At 32.1% G+C, this 17,830-nt stretch overlaps 1 protein-coding gene across 1 annotated transcript; it reads left to right on the top strand.

Moving 5' to 3' along the window:
• Positions 1-278: 278 nt before the first annotated feature.
• Positions 279-17,157, top strand: LOC132731248 (kelch domain-containing protein 2-like). The gene is made up of 10 exons (XM_060717407.1): positions 279-439; positions 3,877-3,959; positions 6,651-6,875; positions 7,288-7,381; positions 8,815-8,892; positions 10,897-11,036; positions 11,870-11,982; positions 13,157-13,317; positions 13,955-14,007; positions 15,084-17,157. The coding sequence occupies exons 1-10, from the start codon at positions 341-343 to the stop codon at positions 15,250-15,252; spliced, it is 1,215 nt and encodes a 404-aa protein (XP_060573390.1). The 5' UTR covers positions 279-340; the 3' UTR covers positions 15,253-17,157.
• Positions 17,158-17,830: the final 673 nt, after the last annotated feature.

Raw genomic sequence — 17,830 nt, 5'->3', positions numbered from 1 at the left:
AAATCTTAAATTCATGAAGTTGAAATCGTGAATTCGTAAAGTTGAAATCGTGAATTCATGAATATGAAATCGGGAATTCATAAAGTTGAAATGTCCCTGTCAGTCTTTGGTAATTTTGTATGCTTTCTTTCTTTTTTCACTGAAAAACATTGACTTAATTTACCGTGACTTGATTTACTTTAGTTTTCAATTTAAGACGATAACAATATTATATATATTCGGAAGATCATATTTAATCGGTGTGATGTAGGCGATGTATCAAGCTTCCATGTGATATGTCAATCTGTCAACTTTAATCTTTATGCAAAATAAAAAAGACCATTATTTTTAAAATCTAACAATGAATGCTACAGCCACTATGGTTAAAACTGTCCCACCAAGGGTTGGACACGTCGCCGTGGCAGAGAATAACTTGATGATTGTTTGGGGAGGGTACAAGGTAAGGACAAGTTCCCTTTAATAGTTTAACAGTTTAATATCTGTTTTAACTTGTAAAAAATGTATTCTGGTATAAAATTTGGTAATCAATTAACAGTTATTAATTAGGTCACTGTACAGAACAGTTGACTAATGAAGGGAGATGTGTAAGCACCCTGACAGCTCACAAGGTGGAACAGTATCCCCCTGAACTGCACATTTTTCTCGCCCAATCATTTGACCTATGTCTTTGGTGCCTTACTTGAGACTTTGGCTGTATAAGGCTCCATTATAAAAGGAAGTGGCTAGCCGTACTGGCCCGTACGGCTAGCCAAAAGTTCTAGCCGTACATGAGTCACGTACCACTAGCCAGGACATACTGTATTGGCTAGCCGTACGGCACTTTTCAAAATTATATGGAAGTCGAAAATGCATATGTTATTATGTGTCTTTAACGAGGATTTTAATCAAGTCTCCGCATTTGTCCTAGTGTGTTCACTTTAATAAAGATGCTCCGCCATTTTGTAAAAAAAATGAATACGAACAAGCGTTGTATAATCTATTTTGATAAAAGTGTCAAAGTTGTATGTTATAAGTTATAACGTCCTTGATTTTCATGCTTATGATTTGTTGTTTTATTTGTATGAAAGATGAATTGTTAAATCATTTTTGTTAATTAAGCACATGGATCGAATAAATAATGATCGGAGGGGAATAAATAATTAAATAAATAAATAAGTAAATAAAAAGAATACTGAAAAAAAAACGGTGAAAAGCAAAAATAATTTAATAATTTTCAAATACAGTAGATAATTTTAAATATCGAACATAAAAGCACAATCAATTAATAAGCCTTAATTAAGGCAAACTTTCCTTAATGATGGACAAACTTCTATACCGTCGGTAATTGACGCAATTATCAGAGCCCAACAACAATTATTTTCGGCGTTTTTTTTTATTATTTTTTTTTTATTTGAAAATTAAACTAAATGAAACAAAAAAAAATATCAAAGTTTTGTAAACTATTTCAATTGATGTTATTTTACTGCAACCAAACGCTATTTTTTCTCGACGTCTTGAGATGACAAAAATATATACTGTATTCGTATACTTTCTTTATTAAGCCAGCAAACAAGGTGATTAATCTCTAAAAAGTAAACATACGAAGACAATTGCTGTGTCTTGTACAAATCCTCACTTAAAGTCATAAAATAACATATGCATTTTCGACTTCCATATAATTTTGAAAAGTGCCGTACGGCTAGCCAATACAGTGTGTCCTGGCTAGTCGTACGTGACTCACGTACGGCTAGAACTTTTGGCTAGCTGTACGGGCCTGTACGGCTAGCCACATCCATTATAAAAAGAAAATAATATGAAAGTAGCCAAAGCCTATTAATGGGGAATTCAGATAAGAAAAAAATCTATTCATTTTTTAGCTCGACTATTCGAAGAATATGAGAGCTATTGTAGTCGCCCCGGCGTCGGCGTCAGCGTCCGCGTCGGCGTCTGCGCTGGTTAAAGTTTTTTGTAAAGTCAAATATCTCAATTATTACTTGAGATATTCAATTGAAACTTACAATACTTATTTATAGTAACAAGGTACATCAGATTGACAAGTTGGATAACTCTGCCTACAATATTGACAGAATTATGCCCCTTTTTAACTTAGAAATTTTGGTTAAAGTTTTTTGTAAAGTCAAATATCTCAATTATTGCTTGAGATATTCAATTGAAACTTACAATACTTATTTATAGTAACAAGGTACATCAGATTGACAAGTTGGATAACTCTGCCTACAATATTGACAGAATTATGCCCCTTTTTAACTTAGAAATTTTGGTTAAAGTTTTTTGTAAAGTCAAATATCTCAATTATTGCTTGAGATATTCAATTGAAACTTACAATACTTATTTATAGTAACAAGGTACATCAGATTGACAAGTTGGATAACTCTGCCTACAATATTGACAGAATTATGCCCCTTTTTAACTTAGAAATTTTGGTTAAAGTTTTTTGTAAAGTCAAATATCTCAATTATTGCTTGAGATATTCAATTGAAATTTAAAATACTTTTTTATAGTAACAATGTACATCAGTTTGCAAAATTGCATAACTCTGCCTGCAATATTTGCAGAATTATTTGCCCCTTTGAAACTTAGAAATTTTGGTTAAAGGTTAAAGGTCTTCAAAGATATTTACTTGAAACTTTACACATGCACTTAGGGTGATAATTTGAGGGTCATAATTGTATGTCACTGACCAAGTTCCATAACTCTATCTTGCATTAAGGCTGATTCATATCCCCTTTTCTACTTAGTCTCTTGGTTATTTAATGTTAACATGCAATTTTTACATATCTCAATAACTGTTAAAGAAATTTATTTAAAACTTCACATATGCATTTAGGGTCATAATTGTAGGTCACTGACAAAGAGCCATAATTCTATCTTGCATTAAGGTTGATTTTTCTCCCCTTTTTTCAACTTAGAAATTCATGGTAAAGTTTTGCTTGTAAGCTGTTATCTCAATAACTACTGAAGGGTTTGTGCCTTTTTTGGGACAGTTTTATGCATTCATAATAATAAAGCAGTGATTTACTTGATAAAACATCTTAATAACAAGCTTTTGTACCTTTTCTGTCAAATTTATGTATTCATAGGTAATTAGTATTATTATACTCAGTAAAACACCCTTGTGACATTACCTTCCGAATAGTCAAGCCAATACTGTATAATTAGACTCTCTCTAAGGCCTATAACATGAATTTATAAAAAAAATTAGCCCTTTTGTGAACTTAAAAAATTTAACATTATCAAGGCTCTTTTACTATCAAGCACTTAGAATAGTCGAGCGTGCTGTCCTACCGACAGCTCTTGTTATTTTACATTTTTCGTTTTAAATGTGTCATTTGCATGATTTGGTGTTTCATGCTAGTTTGTCTGTCTGTCTGATTCACAGGGTTTCCGTTAATGGAAGTTTTGGAGTCATTTTATCCTTGATATTCGCTTGTGACTTCTAATATCTATTACTTTTCCTTCTTTATTTATATAATGTTTGCCTGAAATAATGCACACACCTGAGGTCTTCCTCCACCAGTAAAGCTGGAACATCGCGATATGACCTATTACTGTGTCGATGTGGCGTAAACCCCCCCCCCTCCAAAAAAAGAAAAAAAAACCTATATAATGTGACTTCCAGTATCAGAGATTTTGCAGTCTCTGACTTCCAAATTTTGAAACTCAATGGAAGCCCTACACAGGTGCAACACTTCTGTTTTCAATTGGAGCACCTTGCAATCATTCACAGTTTTAGGATTCTTCACATCTGATTTAAAATGCAAAATGAACTTTGACAGGATAAATGATTAAATGAACTTGTAGATTAGAATTTAAAAACTACTTTTATATGGAAGTATTTCATGTTTACGGTTATTTAATAGCTTGTGTTTATTTCAGGATGATTATAATTCATATAGAGAAAAATATTTATCCGCAAAAACCATTATGGTGTACCATACAGACCTTGATGTTGGTTATTGGTAAGTAAAATAAAAACAATATTCAAATAGAAATTAAGTGCCACCAATTTTGGTACATGTAGTTCAAAAATGGACTTTACTTCTATTTTACACTTTTCACACAAGATTAACTTATAACTTAAAATTATAAGAAATGTTTTTGTGTACTTTTTTGTTTTGTTTTATTTTTAAACAGAAGAATTTAGGATCTAGTTACAAGGTAACAAAAAAAAATGAAGTGATAATTTGTTATAATGTTGATGGTCAGTTCTTTTTACTTTGGTAATAGAACAATGATTATTAATGGGGGACCCGGTCATAAAAAAATATGTTATAAAGGCATTGACAATTAAATGTATTGAGAAATTGCATGAACATTTTTTTATGCCAAATTCTAAAAGCGTTTTTAGCTCGACTATTCGAAGAATATGAGAGCTATTGTAGTCGCCCCGGCGTCGGGGTCAGCGTCCGCGTTGGCGTCTGCGTTGGTTAAAGTTTTTTTGTAAAGTCAAATATCTCAATTATTACTTGAGATATTCAATGAAACTTACAATACTTATTTATAGTAACAAGGTACATCAGATTGACAAGTTTGATAACTCTGCCTACAATATTGACAGAATTATGCCCCTTTTTAACTTAGAAATTTTGGTTAAAGTTTTTTGTAAAGTCAAATATCTCAATTATTGCTTGAGATATTCAATTTAAACTTACAATACTTATTTATAGTAACAAGGTACATCAGATTGACAAGTTGGATAACTCTGCCTACAATATTGACAGAATTATGCCACTTTTTAACTTAGAAATTTTGGTTAAAGTTTTTTGTAAAGTCAAATATCTCAATTATTGCTTGAGATATTCAATTTAAACTTACAATACTTATTTATAGTAACAAGGTACATCAGATTGACAAGTTGGATAACTCTGCCTACAATATTGACAGAATTATGCCCCTTTGGAACTTAGAAATTTTGGTTAAAGTTTTTTTGTAAAGTCAAATATCTCAATTATTGCTTGAGATATTCAATTGAAATTTAAAACACTTTTTTGTAGTAACAATGTACATTAGTTTGCAAAATTGCATATCTCTGCCTGCAATATTTGCAGAATTATTTGCCCCTTTGAAACTTAGAAATTTTGGTTAAAGGTTAAAGGTCTTCAAAGATATTTACTTGAAACTTTACACATGCACTTAGGGTGATAATTTGAGGGTCATAATTGTATGTCACTGACCAAGTTCCATAACTCTATCTTGCATTAAGGCTGATTCATATCCCCTTTTCTACTTAGTCTCTTGGTTAATGTTTACATGCAAGTTTTACATATCTCAATAACTATTAACCCATTACTTCATATACACGCCTTTTAACGCCTTTTTCACCCCCCCCCCCTTTTTGTTGTCTCAAATGGTGAAAAAATGCATTATTTAGGCCCTTAACACTTGTTTTTGTTTGAGAAATGTTGTTAAAAAAAGTGACCACTTTTTCGGCGCGGCCCCCCAACTAAAAGATACATCAGGGGGTTGCCAGAAGGGGGATGTGCCCCCTTCTGTTTGGGCGGTTTGAAGGGGAGCGGAGTCCCCCTCATCGCCAAGAAAATTTTGGACTTGTGAGAGGCTCTAAATGACCCCAGATTGATCATAACGTAACGTGTAACCAACGCTGAAAAGCATTTGACTCTATCTCAATCCATTGAGAAGTTGCAGCACTTTGAAATCAATTATAATGGAAAAAATCATCGCAAAATAGTGATTTTTGGCAATTTTGAGATGTCCCCTCGTTGCCATGGTAACAGAAAATTTAAGCCTGAGCATGTTGTTGCAAGGTCAATGGTCCAGTCAACATTTGTGCCAAGTTTGATTAGTGTTGAAGCAGTTTGTATAGTATTATAGCAATTTGAACTTGTAACGGGAGACTTTTCAATGAAAACAGCCATTTTTCACAAAATGCTCATGAAGTAATGGGTTAAAGATATTTATTTAAAACTTCACATATGCATTTAGGGTCATAATTGTAGGTCACTGACAAAGATCCATAATTCTATCTTGCATTTAGGCTGATTTTTCTCCCCTTTTTCATGGTAAAGTTTTGTTTGTAAGCTGTTATCTCAATAACTACTGAAGGGTTTGTGCCTTTTTTGGGACAATTTTATGCATTCATAATAATAAAGCAGTGATTTACTTGATAAAACATCTTAATAACAAGCCTTTGTACCTTGTCTGTCAAATTTATGTATTCATAGGTAATTAGTATTATTATACTCAATAAAACACCCTTGTGACATTACCTTCCGAATAGTCAAGCCAATACTGTATAATTAGACTCTCTCTAAGGCCTATAACATGAATTTATAAAAAAAAATTAGCCCTTTTGTGAACTTAAAAAATTTAACATTATCAAGGCTCTTTTACTGTCAAGCACTTAGAATAGTCGAGCGTGCTGTCCTACCGACAGCTCTTGTTAAGAGTTATCATCCCTTTGCACAGAATTTTTGACAAATTATCAAAGTGTTTCCAAAAGTCAAGTTTATGTCTACAGTCTAGTTATACATGTATGTATACATATATTATACTTATTTCTTTATTCACCCGATACCTGCTTTGAAATGTCGAAAGATTGACTTTTTATTTGGTGCCAATGTAATAGTAGAGATTTGTGTCTGATATGTACAAATATAACCAGGTGTTGTTTTTTTTGGTGGTTTTTGTAGGACCCAACATGTAACCGAGGGTGACATTCCACCAGGAACCTCTGGTGCTTCAGCCTTACTAATTGCAAGTAAAATGTATATATTTGGAGGTCATACGGAGGAAGGCAACACAAATGAATTATACTGTTTAGACTTACAACAGCTGACATGGAAACATATAATACCAGAATCAGAACTGCTACCAAGTCCTAGAGATAAATTTACAGCTTGGTCTTATAATAACAAGTAAATCTTTTTAGAAAAGTATTTTTACAAAAGATATATTTTTGGGTTTATTTTCTAAGCTTAATACTAAACAGGTGTTTAAAGTATTCATAATAATTAACATTTATATATTCTTATTCTGCTGTGTGTTCATATAACTTGTATATCATAATTCATGATCAAATTATTTTGTACCTACATTTTAAGTTCTCTTAACAGTCATATGGATTAAGTTCAAATCACTTATATATACATCATAATTCATGGCCATATATGTTAATATTTAGACTTTTATAAAGATATCATATTCTAATAGCTTATAATTTATGATTATACTAATTACCATAATTTATTTTGAAATGCTTAAAATCATGGTGCTCAATCATGGTGCTCAAATAACATCATTATACTTTAATTTTTTTCCTATCTTCAGATTATATTATTTTGGTGGTTTTGGTGTGAATATAAGAACAGGAAAGTATCTTTATGAAAATGGAGAGTTTGTCATGGACACTAATTCCACAGTAGTATGTGTTTTGTTGTTACAGTTTGCTATATATTTTCATTATATCTGATCTGTATTAAGCATATATTTTCTTGGTTGATTGAATTTGAAATAATTAAAGACAACTGTTGTAGAGATGTTCAGGTATAAGGTTTCCAAGCATTACGTCCATGCTGGTGTGAGTCTGTAGCCTATCATGCAAGTTATCCACCAGTTAAGGGGATGCCAATGGATCTACTAAATCATAGTCTACAGTAATCACTAGAACCTAAAATAATGAATGGAGGAACAGTGATATTCTTTCTACTTCCTTCACTGCTGTTGGTTTGAATCTCATCAGGGACTTTGAATCTTTTAATTTAGTCCATTTAGCTCACAGAATGTTAATGGTTCTACTCAGTGCCCTCTGTGCTTGAAATAATGAAGGGACGCCATATGACCATAGTGGTGGTGGTGTTGGTAATTTTCACTCTGGATCACGGCAGTTAGCCACAATGAATTTACCAACGCACAGTTCAGCCACCGCATTGTACATTGGTGGACTGTCAAGCAGTTTACCAGTACTAGTTGCCTTCGCTTTTGCAAGGAACCAATATCTAATATCTTCTGTACATGCCAGAGCAGAGGTACAGTGCAAATGACTGTAGAAAGGATTTCATGATCAACCACAATGAAATTGACCTGCACATCTGCGAATCGGACCAAGATTGGCCGATTAACAGTCTAACGCTAACCGGATGGTACCATATGACCGTTACACTGTCAGTGTGTTTTATAACCCAACCCACTCCCTCCAAAACTAGTGAGGCAACAATGACGTGTAGATGCATTTAAAAGTGTTTTTTAAGCTAGTTTTGCTGAAGATATTAATCTTTCAAAGCTGTTTGCAAAAGTGAAAAACTAATTACTGGTACAGTATCCAGAAACACTGTATAGATAATTCTCTATTTTATATTAATTTGCGACAGAAAGCATTACTGTATGTATTTGCCCATATTACTGTGCAAACATTGAAACCATGGTAGGTATGTGTTAAATCATAAATTTTGTATACTGGTCTCTGGTTAAATCTATTTTATAGAAAAAGTTTCTATTTTATACAGTTTATTATACAAGATAATGTGTATCATAAGATGTTAAATGATTAAATTTCTCATTTTAACAGCAATGCATAGGTCCCTTCATGATCCTAATCAGTTCAATTTGAATAACCGGTATAAGATTAGTGGAGTAGAAAAAGAAACTTCAGTCTGAAATATTTCTTAAAAAAAGAATACAGTTTAAATTAAAGGTCAGACTAGGCATCTATCAATTAAGGAATATATGTGTATAGAAGAAATCTTTTATAAGCTAGGTCTTTTTCAACATTACCATATTGAGAAAAGTACATGTATCATCTTATTTTAATGGAAATTGTGATAGGGAAATGCACTTCACTTTTCGTTTCTTTTACAGCCACAAGACAGGGAATGGAATAATCAACTTCTTGTGTATGATATAGAAAGCAATAGATGGAGTAACCCAAGGTGCAAGGTATGAGATATTCAGTCAAGTAAGCTTGTACTGACTGACCTTGACATTTTTAGCTCGACTATTCGATAAGAATAAGTAGAGCTATTGCAGTCACCCGAGCGTCGGCGTCGGTGTCAGTGTCGGCGTCTGCGTCGGCGTAACCACTTATGTTAAAGTTCTTGTAATAGTTCAAATATTTTCAAAGTCCATTGACATATGGCTTTGAAACTTTGCACTCTTGTTCACCATCATGACCCCAACCTGTAGACAGGAGGAGGTAACTCTATCAAGCATTTTGACAGAATTATGCCCCTTTTTCGACTTAGAATTTATGTTAAAGTTTTTGTAATAGTTCAAATATTTTCAAAGTCCATTGACATATGGCTTTGAAACTTTGCACACTTGTTCACCATCATTACCCCAACCTGTTAATAGGAGGGGGTAACTGTATCAAGCATTTTTTTAACTATCAAGCACTAAGAATAGTCGAGCGTTGCTGTCCTACTGACAGCTCTTGTTAGTTCTCTTAACAGTCATATGGATTAAGTTCAAATCACTTATATGTACATCATAGTTCATGGGCATATATGTTTATATTTAGACTTCTTTAAAGATATCATATTCTAATAGCTTATAATTTATGATTATACTAATTAGTCTCGGCCTAACGGTCTCGCGATTTATTTTAGCAGAAACATCCCTTGATCATGGCTTGATGTCACCCCAGCCAGTGTTATATCCTCGTAACTAACTCGTTTCATGTACTATACTTATTACTTATTCTGCTGTGTGTTCATATCAAAATTCATGATCAAATTATTTTGTACCTACATTTTTAGCTCGACCATTCGATAAGAATAAGTAGAGCTATTGCAGTCACCAGAGCGTCGGCGTCGGCGTAACCACTTATGTTAAAGTTTTTGTAATAGTTCAAATATTTTCAAAGTCCATTGACATATGGCTTTGAAACTTTGCACACTTGTTCACCATCATTACCCCAACCTGTAGACAGGAGGAGGTAACTCTATCAAGCATTTTGACAGAATTATGCCCCTTTTTCGACTTAGAATTTATGTTAAAGTTTTTGTAATACCTTAAATATTTTCCAAGTCCATTGACATATGGCTTTGAAACTTTGCACACTTGTTCACCATCATGACCCCAACTTGTAGACAGGAGGAGGTAAATCTATCAAGCATTTTGACAGAATTATGCTCCTTTTTCGACTTAGAATTTATGTTAAAGTTTTTGTAATACCTCAAATATTTTCAAAGTTCATTGACATATGGCTTTGAAACTTCGCACACTTGTTCACCATCATTACCCCAACCTGTAAATAGGAGGAGGTAACTGTATCAAGCAATTTTTTTACTATCAAGCACTAAGAATAGTCGAGCGTTGCTGTCCTACCGACAGCTCTTGTTTGTTAAAGTAGTTTTCCTTTCTTTGTCGGTCAAGTAGTTCTCCTTTCTTTGTTTGTTGCTAATGTAGATGTTACTGGTTATTTTAAGTTTTTAAGCAATGAATAAGCAAATATTTCACACACAAAAATTCAAAATTTGTTCAATCATTTTGTTTTCCTATCATTAATAGTCAAAAGTTTGAATGTCCTATTTATTAATACAGATTTATTAAGAAAAACATAAGAAAATTGTTCCATATCAAATTAATAGTATTCAATTGCTATATTAGTAGATAAGGGATAAACAACAAATTTCCTATTCTGGAAGCAGTACCTTAGTACACATACCTTCTGTAGGTACCTTCAGGGAACAGTACCATTGCATGTACATCCCTGTCTCAATATCATTATAAATTCATGTACCTTCTGTCTGTTTCATGAATCAGTACCAATACCTTTATTAATTCATGTACTTTTTGTCCATTTCATGTACCTGTCTTAATATCATTAGAAATTCATGTACCTTCTGTCTGTTTCATGCACCAGTATCAATACCTTTATAACTTCATGTAACTGCTAGTAGCAATATCTTTATAAATTCATGTACCTTGTATCTGTTTCAGGGACCAGTACCAATTCCTCGAGCAGCTCACACAGCAGTCAGATTAAAAAATGTGGTATATTTATTTGGTGGTCGTCATGGCAGCAAAAGAATGAATGATCTACATTCATTAGAATTAGAAACTCTTACTTGGTCAGGAGAGTAAGTATATATCATTTGGCAGTTATAATTTTTTTAAGGTTAAATTGTTGAGCGCTTATTTTACCCAAACTGCTGGCGTTGATGTGTAGGAATTGACCACAAATGATTTTAAAAACCACAAACCGGTGTTAAATAACCGAAAAATGTGCTCAGACCCTTATTATTTCAATTGTAATAAGGCAAAATAAATAATATTTTTACGTTGCCAATTTTCATATCTGGCTGTTCTGTTTTATAAAAAAGAAACAAGATCACAAGAAAAAAACTTTATGTATCGTATATATATTTTGTTCAATTATTAATTTAACACTTTAAATTTACATATGACTATGAATTGTATAGTGTTAACATCCATGCTAGATAATCATTCTATGAATGAGATGCTCACTGGATGACATCATTACACTGCTAATGAATGGTTATATAAATGGTTCTGTTGGTTATATAAATGGTTCTGTTGGTTATATAAATGGTGTTGTTGGATATATAAATGGTATCTGTTGGTTATATAAATTGTGCTTTTGGTTATATGAATGACACTGTTAATTATATAAAGGGTGCTGTTGGTTATATAAATGGTGCCATTCTTTATCCATTTTAATGCAAACAAAAACAGCCAAGTTTTACACCAGTTTTTTATTGCCATCTTTGTTTATGGTGACAAACTCATAAGTCATGTTAGAATTTGTAATTAATCCCTCAAAACCTTTGTGATTATATTACTGCTTATCTAAACTATTTCACAACATCACATTTCAAATTAATTTCTGTTTCGTATGGCTTTTTTATGGGAGCTGTGAGCTTTTTTTTCTCTCATGCATTTTACATTTCAGGTTATATGTTGAAGGTGCCTGTCCATGTGGAAGATCATGGCATACCTTTACAGCTGTCTCGGATGAAGTTATCTTCCTTTATGGCGGATATTCTACTGACAATGTTCCTTTAAGTGAGTAATTTTATTGGGACATTACTATCTTTGAGATTTACTCATGATAACAATATTTCAATTTTTAGGAAAACAAGTCATTTTCTTAGAGAAACTTGTAGTCAGTGCACTCTTTTATTATTAGCATATTTAGCTTGACTTTTGGAGGTATAAGGAGACATATCCTAGTTCCCTGATTGTCCATGTTAAAGTTTGCATACCACGTCAAATATTTTCAAAGTCCATTGACATATGGCTTTAGAACTTTGCAGACTTGGTCATAATCATGCCTCCTACCTGTACAACAGGTTACTCCTGTTTGTCATTCTGTACTTCCGTCATTCCACCATCAGTTTCCGTTCTCTATCTTGGTAGCGGTTGCACATATTCAACTCAAATTTGACATATGGATATATCATAGATAGTTCTAATTTGGTCATTGTTGAATGATTTTTGACAGAGTTATTCCCCTTGATGAAATTTTCAGTTTCCATTCATTATCTCCCCAATGGTAGTACACATTCAGCTCAAATTTTGCATATGGATATATAATATGTCAAAGGAATGCGCAAGTCAAGTTCAATTTGGTCATGGTTCGATGATTTTTGGCAGAGTTATGCCCCTTTAACTATGAAAAAAAAAAGAAATTTTCAGTTCCAAAGCAAAATACATTTGAAAAAGCAAAAACAATAATTTATCACATACCCGTTCCGATTTTACAACTCTGTAAAAATGGTATTGCAGGGCTGTGCATATGTTTTGACATGATGTCATTTTCGTTACACAAACATATTGTAAAGTTGTGCTAAATGCTAGCATTATGCTATAGGCGCATCATTGAATAAATGATTCTTTTGCAATTTAAATAGTCTTTATTTTGGGTATGTGATTAATTGAATATAAAACTTGTGTAGATTTATTACTGAATTTATTGAACTTGTTGAATAAAATAATATTTTGCTTTCCAGAGGCTCGAATAATGTATATTTTATTCAACTTGTTCAATAAATTCATTAGGGAACCTTCATTCATTCAATATCCTATATTTATAACACAATAGATAACCTGTGTGTGATACAAAGACCTCAATGGATCCAAGATTTTACACAATACATGTTGAATTAAAAAATTATGAAGTATCTGAAAATTCTTATTGCATTTATATTTTCTTTTTCTTTCTTTTGTTGATGACCAGGTGATGCTTGGCAATTGAATGTGACCGACAGACAGTGGTCACAGATAACGGTGCCTTTTTTTAAACCTAGACTATGGCATACAGCGTGTTGTTCCACTGATGGTGAAGTATTAATATTTGGTGGATGTGAAAATGATATACTCAGATGGGATGAAGTTGCAGTGAGTTGCTGAATTTCTTAAATGTATTCATCCAACTTCCCTTTTGGGAATGGTCCATTCTCAACTTTTTTTTGAAATGAAGACGAAAAAATGTTAGTAGCCAAACGAAAAGACTTGATCAAACTGTACAGATATACAGACTGGCCTGGGTCTATACCTGTTGTGATTGATGATACATGTTTACCATTATTGGGCATAGTATATTAGCCAAAATAATGATTAATGAAAGTTTCAAACCGAAATGAAAACAGAAATCACAATAATTGTTTTGTGATCGATCCCAAAATTTTATATTTTTGTAAAGTTATGGACCGAGGTAAAAGTGGTTTGATATAGTAGGAAGTAGCTTTATCAAATAATATGTACATATGTTATATAATGTGGCTTTGTTACTTTATTGTGTACATGCATTTGATTGTGCTCTCTTAATTCTACTATTTTTTATACTTTTTGGGGGCTTTATTAGAGAATAAATCCACAATATTTTAGAACAAAAATTATGAAACTTTGTGACAAACTTTTGTTATAGAATATTAACTAATGGCCACAATAAATTCCACTGTAGTACAGGGTCAGATTTGATTTTTATAAATTGTTTATGTTTAAGACTAAAATGGCAAAGCAATTTTTTTTTCAGAAACAATCAAATGAAGTACTGACTTTCCAACTTAAACCTTATAGTTTACAAAGGTAAGTTATGTGTACAAAAAATATTTAACAGTAGTTTATTAACATGTTTGATTTAAAATGACTTAAAAGTTTTATTTGAATAAATAGCATACAATTCCTTTGATGCAAATGACCTGTGCCATACTAAATTTGTGTAATATCAATGTCAGTGAAGAGATTCCTACTTCTTGTTATCAACATGAATGCACACAACGTGGTCAGGAAGAAGGATGACTGACTTTCGTCTCATTGGAGACATAAAAGTGGTTAAGGTTGAGTGCTGAACAAGGCACAATATTTTGATGTAACATAATGTGTAAGTGGATATTTCCCCGCATGTTGTAAATTAACAAATTTAAAATTCCAGACATTTAACATAGGGAAATATAAGTGAATCATGCAAGGGTAGAATTAAAGACAGGTTGGTTGATATTACTGCTGTAGGAAATTTTTGCGATTTTCATCAATTTGTGAAATTCGCCAATATTTTCATATCTTCACTTAATCACTTACACAGTATGACAATTAGTTTGATAGGTAATTCCATTTATCAACCTCCCATACCATATATTTTATAAGAAGTTGACAGGTGCTTGTGGAAAAACAAAACAGATCAGTACCTGTATAGAATCTAGAAACTCACATTAGGTGACTGGGTGCTGACAAATGACCTGTTATACTGTTTAAATTTAAGCACTGAACATAAAAAAGTATTTAGATATATTACTTGTAGCTTGATTGTGGTGAAGTTTAAAGCTTGGTTGTGACTGGAGTAAGGCTTGAACACACAATAGCTGGTGTGAGAGGCAGATGCCTTAACAACTCACTGTATCATATCTTCGCCAAGAGTTTACTGTATATTTATTAGCATATGTAAGAATTTTGTTATTTTTTGAATTATGGATGTATTTTCCCATTTATATATACATATTTCTTTTAGAAGAAGTTTAAGAAAGCTTTACATGAAATTAATTATTTCATAACTTGAATCAAATATAATATATGACAAAATTAGGCAGATAAATTATTGTTTGTATGAGATGTGTCTTTCCATTGGCAGGGAAAGTGTTAATGTAAAGTATCTTGTATATTTTCAGAATATGTCTACAAACTGTTTACATACATTGTTCGCCAGATAAATGGACCATTCTACCTAAACCACTAAATGACTGGCTATTGAAGAGGAAAGGACTTGAAAATACTAAATTTATAGACGCATATGAGCCAGATGCTATAAGACAGGGCAGTACCTGTGTTATGTGCTAAAAAATACATTCACATATACTGATATATACTTCTATATAGCCAGTTCATCCATCCACTTAGGTCAATAGGGAGAGCATTAGAATGTTTGCTCCTCGGGCCGAGTGAAAATTCTCCGTGACATTTGATCTCGGACAGTGAGTCTTTTGGTCATTTGTCTCTCACGGCATGTGGGAATAGTAGAGAAATTGGTAATTACTGGTTAGTTTTTGTGGAAAGCCAGTGAAATGGACCGACTGCCAAGATACACTGTATGACCAAAAATGTGTTTAAATCACCATAAAACCAGACAAATGTTAAGCCAATGTTTTATAAATAATAGTGTATTTTCTTACAATAAACATTTTACTCGATGTATAGATATACATGTATTGTTCTGCATGTTATGGGATTCAATGTATAAATTAAAGATTTATTGTGCCGTATTTCATCTGACTTGGTATATGAATTTAAGATTTATTTTGTATGTTACTCAATGTATAAATTTGATGTTCTGTCATGAAATTTGGACACAATAAATTAACATCCTATTTAACATGTATAAATTCTAGGTTAAAAATATAGTGGTTATTTAGAAGTGAATATCAGTATACTTTAATCACAAACTACATTGTCTTTCATTTAAACTGTATAAAAACAACCCATCCACATCAAGATGAGTTTTGATTTCATCCTCAAGAATTTATTTTCAAAATTTACATTCATTTGTATTTGATAAAAAAGGGCATTCATTCAAACAATTGGTTTCAGTATATGTTACTTCCAAATTTGAATATGTTTTCCTAATATTTAAGTCAAACACTATGGCATTAGGTTATATAACTTCTGTTAAGGACCTCAAGACTTTATTTTATTCCTATGGCAATTAATATTCAACCGTTGTAAACAACCACAAAATGATACTACATGCCAAATTATGTCATTTGGGATAAATCACTAGTGTAAAATCAGATATTTTTTCAAGACCAGAATTTTGCAAAATCAACATTTTAAATTGATCAATGACAAATGTTAGTAAATTCCTACATTCAGTTCTTTTGAATTTATATTTGTACATGTAGAAACTTAACAAATATTTATTTTTGCATAATTAGCAAAATTAAATCCTCATGAAAATTTCTGATTTTACAGAAAAACAATAATTGAGAAATGTTCTTGTAGCCTTCTGTGAGACATGAAGTATTTGTATAATTCTTTAAAAAAAAATATTTTGAAAAAAAAAATATATAGAAAATATGAAAAACTGACACATTTGTTTTTGTAAGAAATAATTTGTATGATGATAATTCAGAAAAGACATGCCTATTTACTTATTGTCTTCATTTTTATATCCTATTTGCATTTGTGTCTACCTTGTTTATTAGTTATTCATTTTTTTTTCTTGCAAAGTTTATTTTCTCTAACCTCCCTAACGACTTATTTTCAAGTATAGTTTTTAACACTTTCATGCAGTTAGTTTTTTTGTCACAATGTAAAATAAATTATCTAAGTGAACATACAAAAGTGTAGTGCCAAAAGTTAATAAAATATCATGCTGGGCTATAAATGTAATAGCTTTTCATGCTGCACAGCAAGTGGCTTTATAGATATCTGTTTTATTATGTATTATCACATGTACTGTGCAATGTTATTGTATACATTGTATTTTAACATTTTAATTTGCTCCATTTTTAGAAGAAAAATTGGGGCTTTTGTGATGAGCCACTCGGCAGTGTTGGTTTTGATTTACCTGTTTGGTTAAGTTTTAAGGTTATTGCCATTAACTTGTGTACTAACAATGCTACTTTATCAGACCTTATAAGTTCTATCCGTCATACCCATTTGAGGTCAAAGGTCAAAGTCACCTGTAATAGCAAAACATAAAATTGGTCATTTAGTCAGAGTGCATTGCCCAGAAAACTTCAGACTTTGAATGCAGAAGCACCTTTGTGAGTCATAGCCGCCATGCCCACTTTAGGTAATATCAAGGGCACTGTAACAATCTTAAGTTTACTATTGAGCACTGAGAATAGTGGAGTGCTCGGCTCAATCTTAAATTTGTTTTTATGCTCCTGGAAAATTTCTGGGTGACCAAATAGTTGCAGATTCATCTTCTGCTGTGGCATAGCTCTTTCATTTATTGACTGATTTCTTAGATAGTAGTAGTTAGTTTGTTGATACCATCAATAGTCTTATACCATTCAGCGGGAGTTCAGTCAGATTTGCTGAAGTTCACTGTGTCTCGAAATGTATTTTTCTACTTATCTGTGTAGCACAGCTATAATTCAAGTGTACTCCTAGCATGGCCATGTTTATAAAAGCAACACTGTGGAGCATACATCAATTTTACAAATATTCATGTTTCTGAATTTTATTTTGATTATTTCATTGATTCATATTAGATGCAGTTGATTTTACCACTCAACTTTGTTGACCGTTTTATTTTGCATTGTGTTATATTTTTGTTATTTTTTACTTGTCTCTACCTCTATTGTATGTGCTATTTTGATTATTTCTAAATAAATAAAAAAAGAATACATGGCTTTTATTTAAAGAAAGAAGACATTTCATTATTTGATTCATGGGCCATAAAATGTTACTT

The sequence above is a fragment of the Ruditapes philippinarum genome, unplaced genomic scaffold, assembly GCF_026571515.1.
Source record: "Ruditapes philippinarum isolate M1 unplaced genomic scaffold, ASM2657151v2 ctg124_1_1_1_1, whole genome shotgun sequence".
Classification (NCBI taxonomy): Eukaryota; Metazoa; Mollusca; class Bivalvia; order Venerida; family Veneridae; genus Ruditapes; species Ruditapes philippinarum.
The sequence above is the reverse complement of the archived record's forward strand: the minus strand, read 5'-3'. Positions and strand labels throughout refer to the sequence as shown.

Bases quoted from the DNA above. Each gene is read 5' to 3' on its own strand.
- LOC132731248 (XM_060717407.1), top strand. From the start codon at position 341: ATGAATGCTACAGCCACTATGGTTAAAACTGTCCCACCAAGGGTTGGA. The intron at 440-3,876 runs GTAAGGACAAGT...TGTTTATTTCAG, and splicing joins TTGTTTGGGGAGGGTACAAG to GATGATTATAATTCATATAG. The intron at 6,876-7,287 runs GTAAATCTTTTT...TCCTATCTTCAG, and splicing joins GCTTGGTCTTATAATAACAA to ATTATATTATTTTGGTGGTT.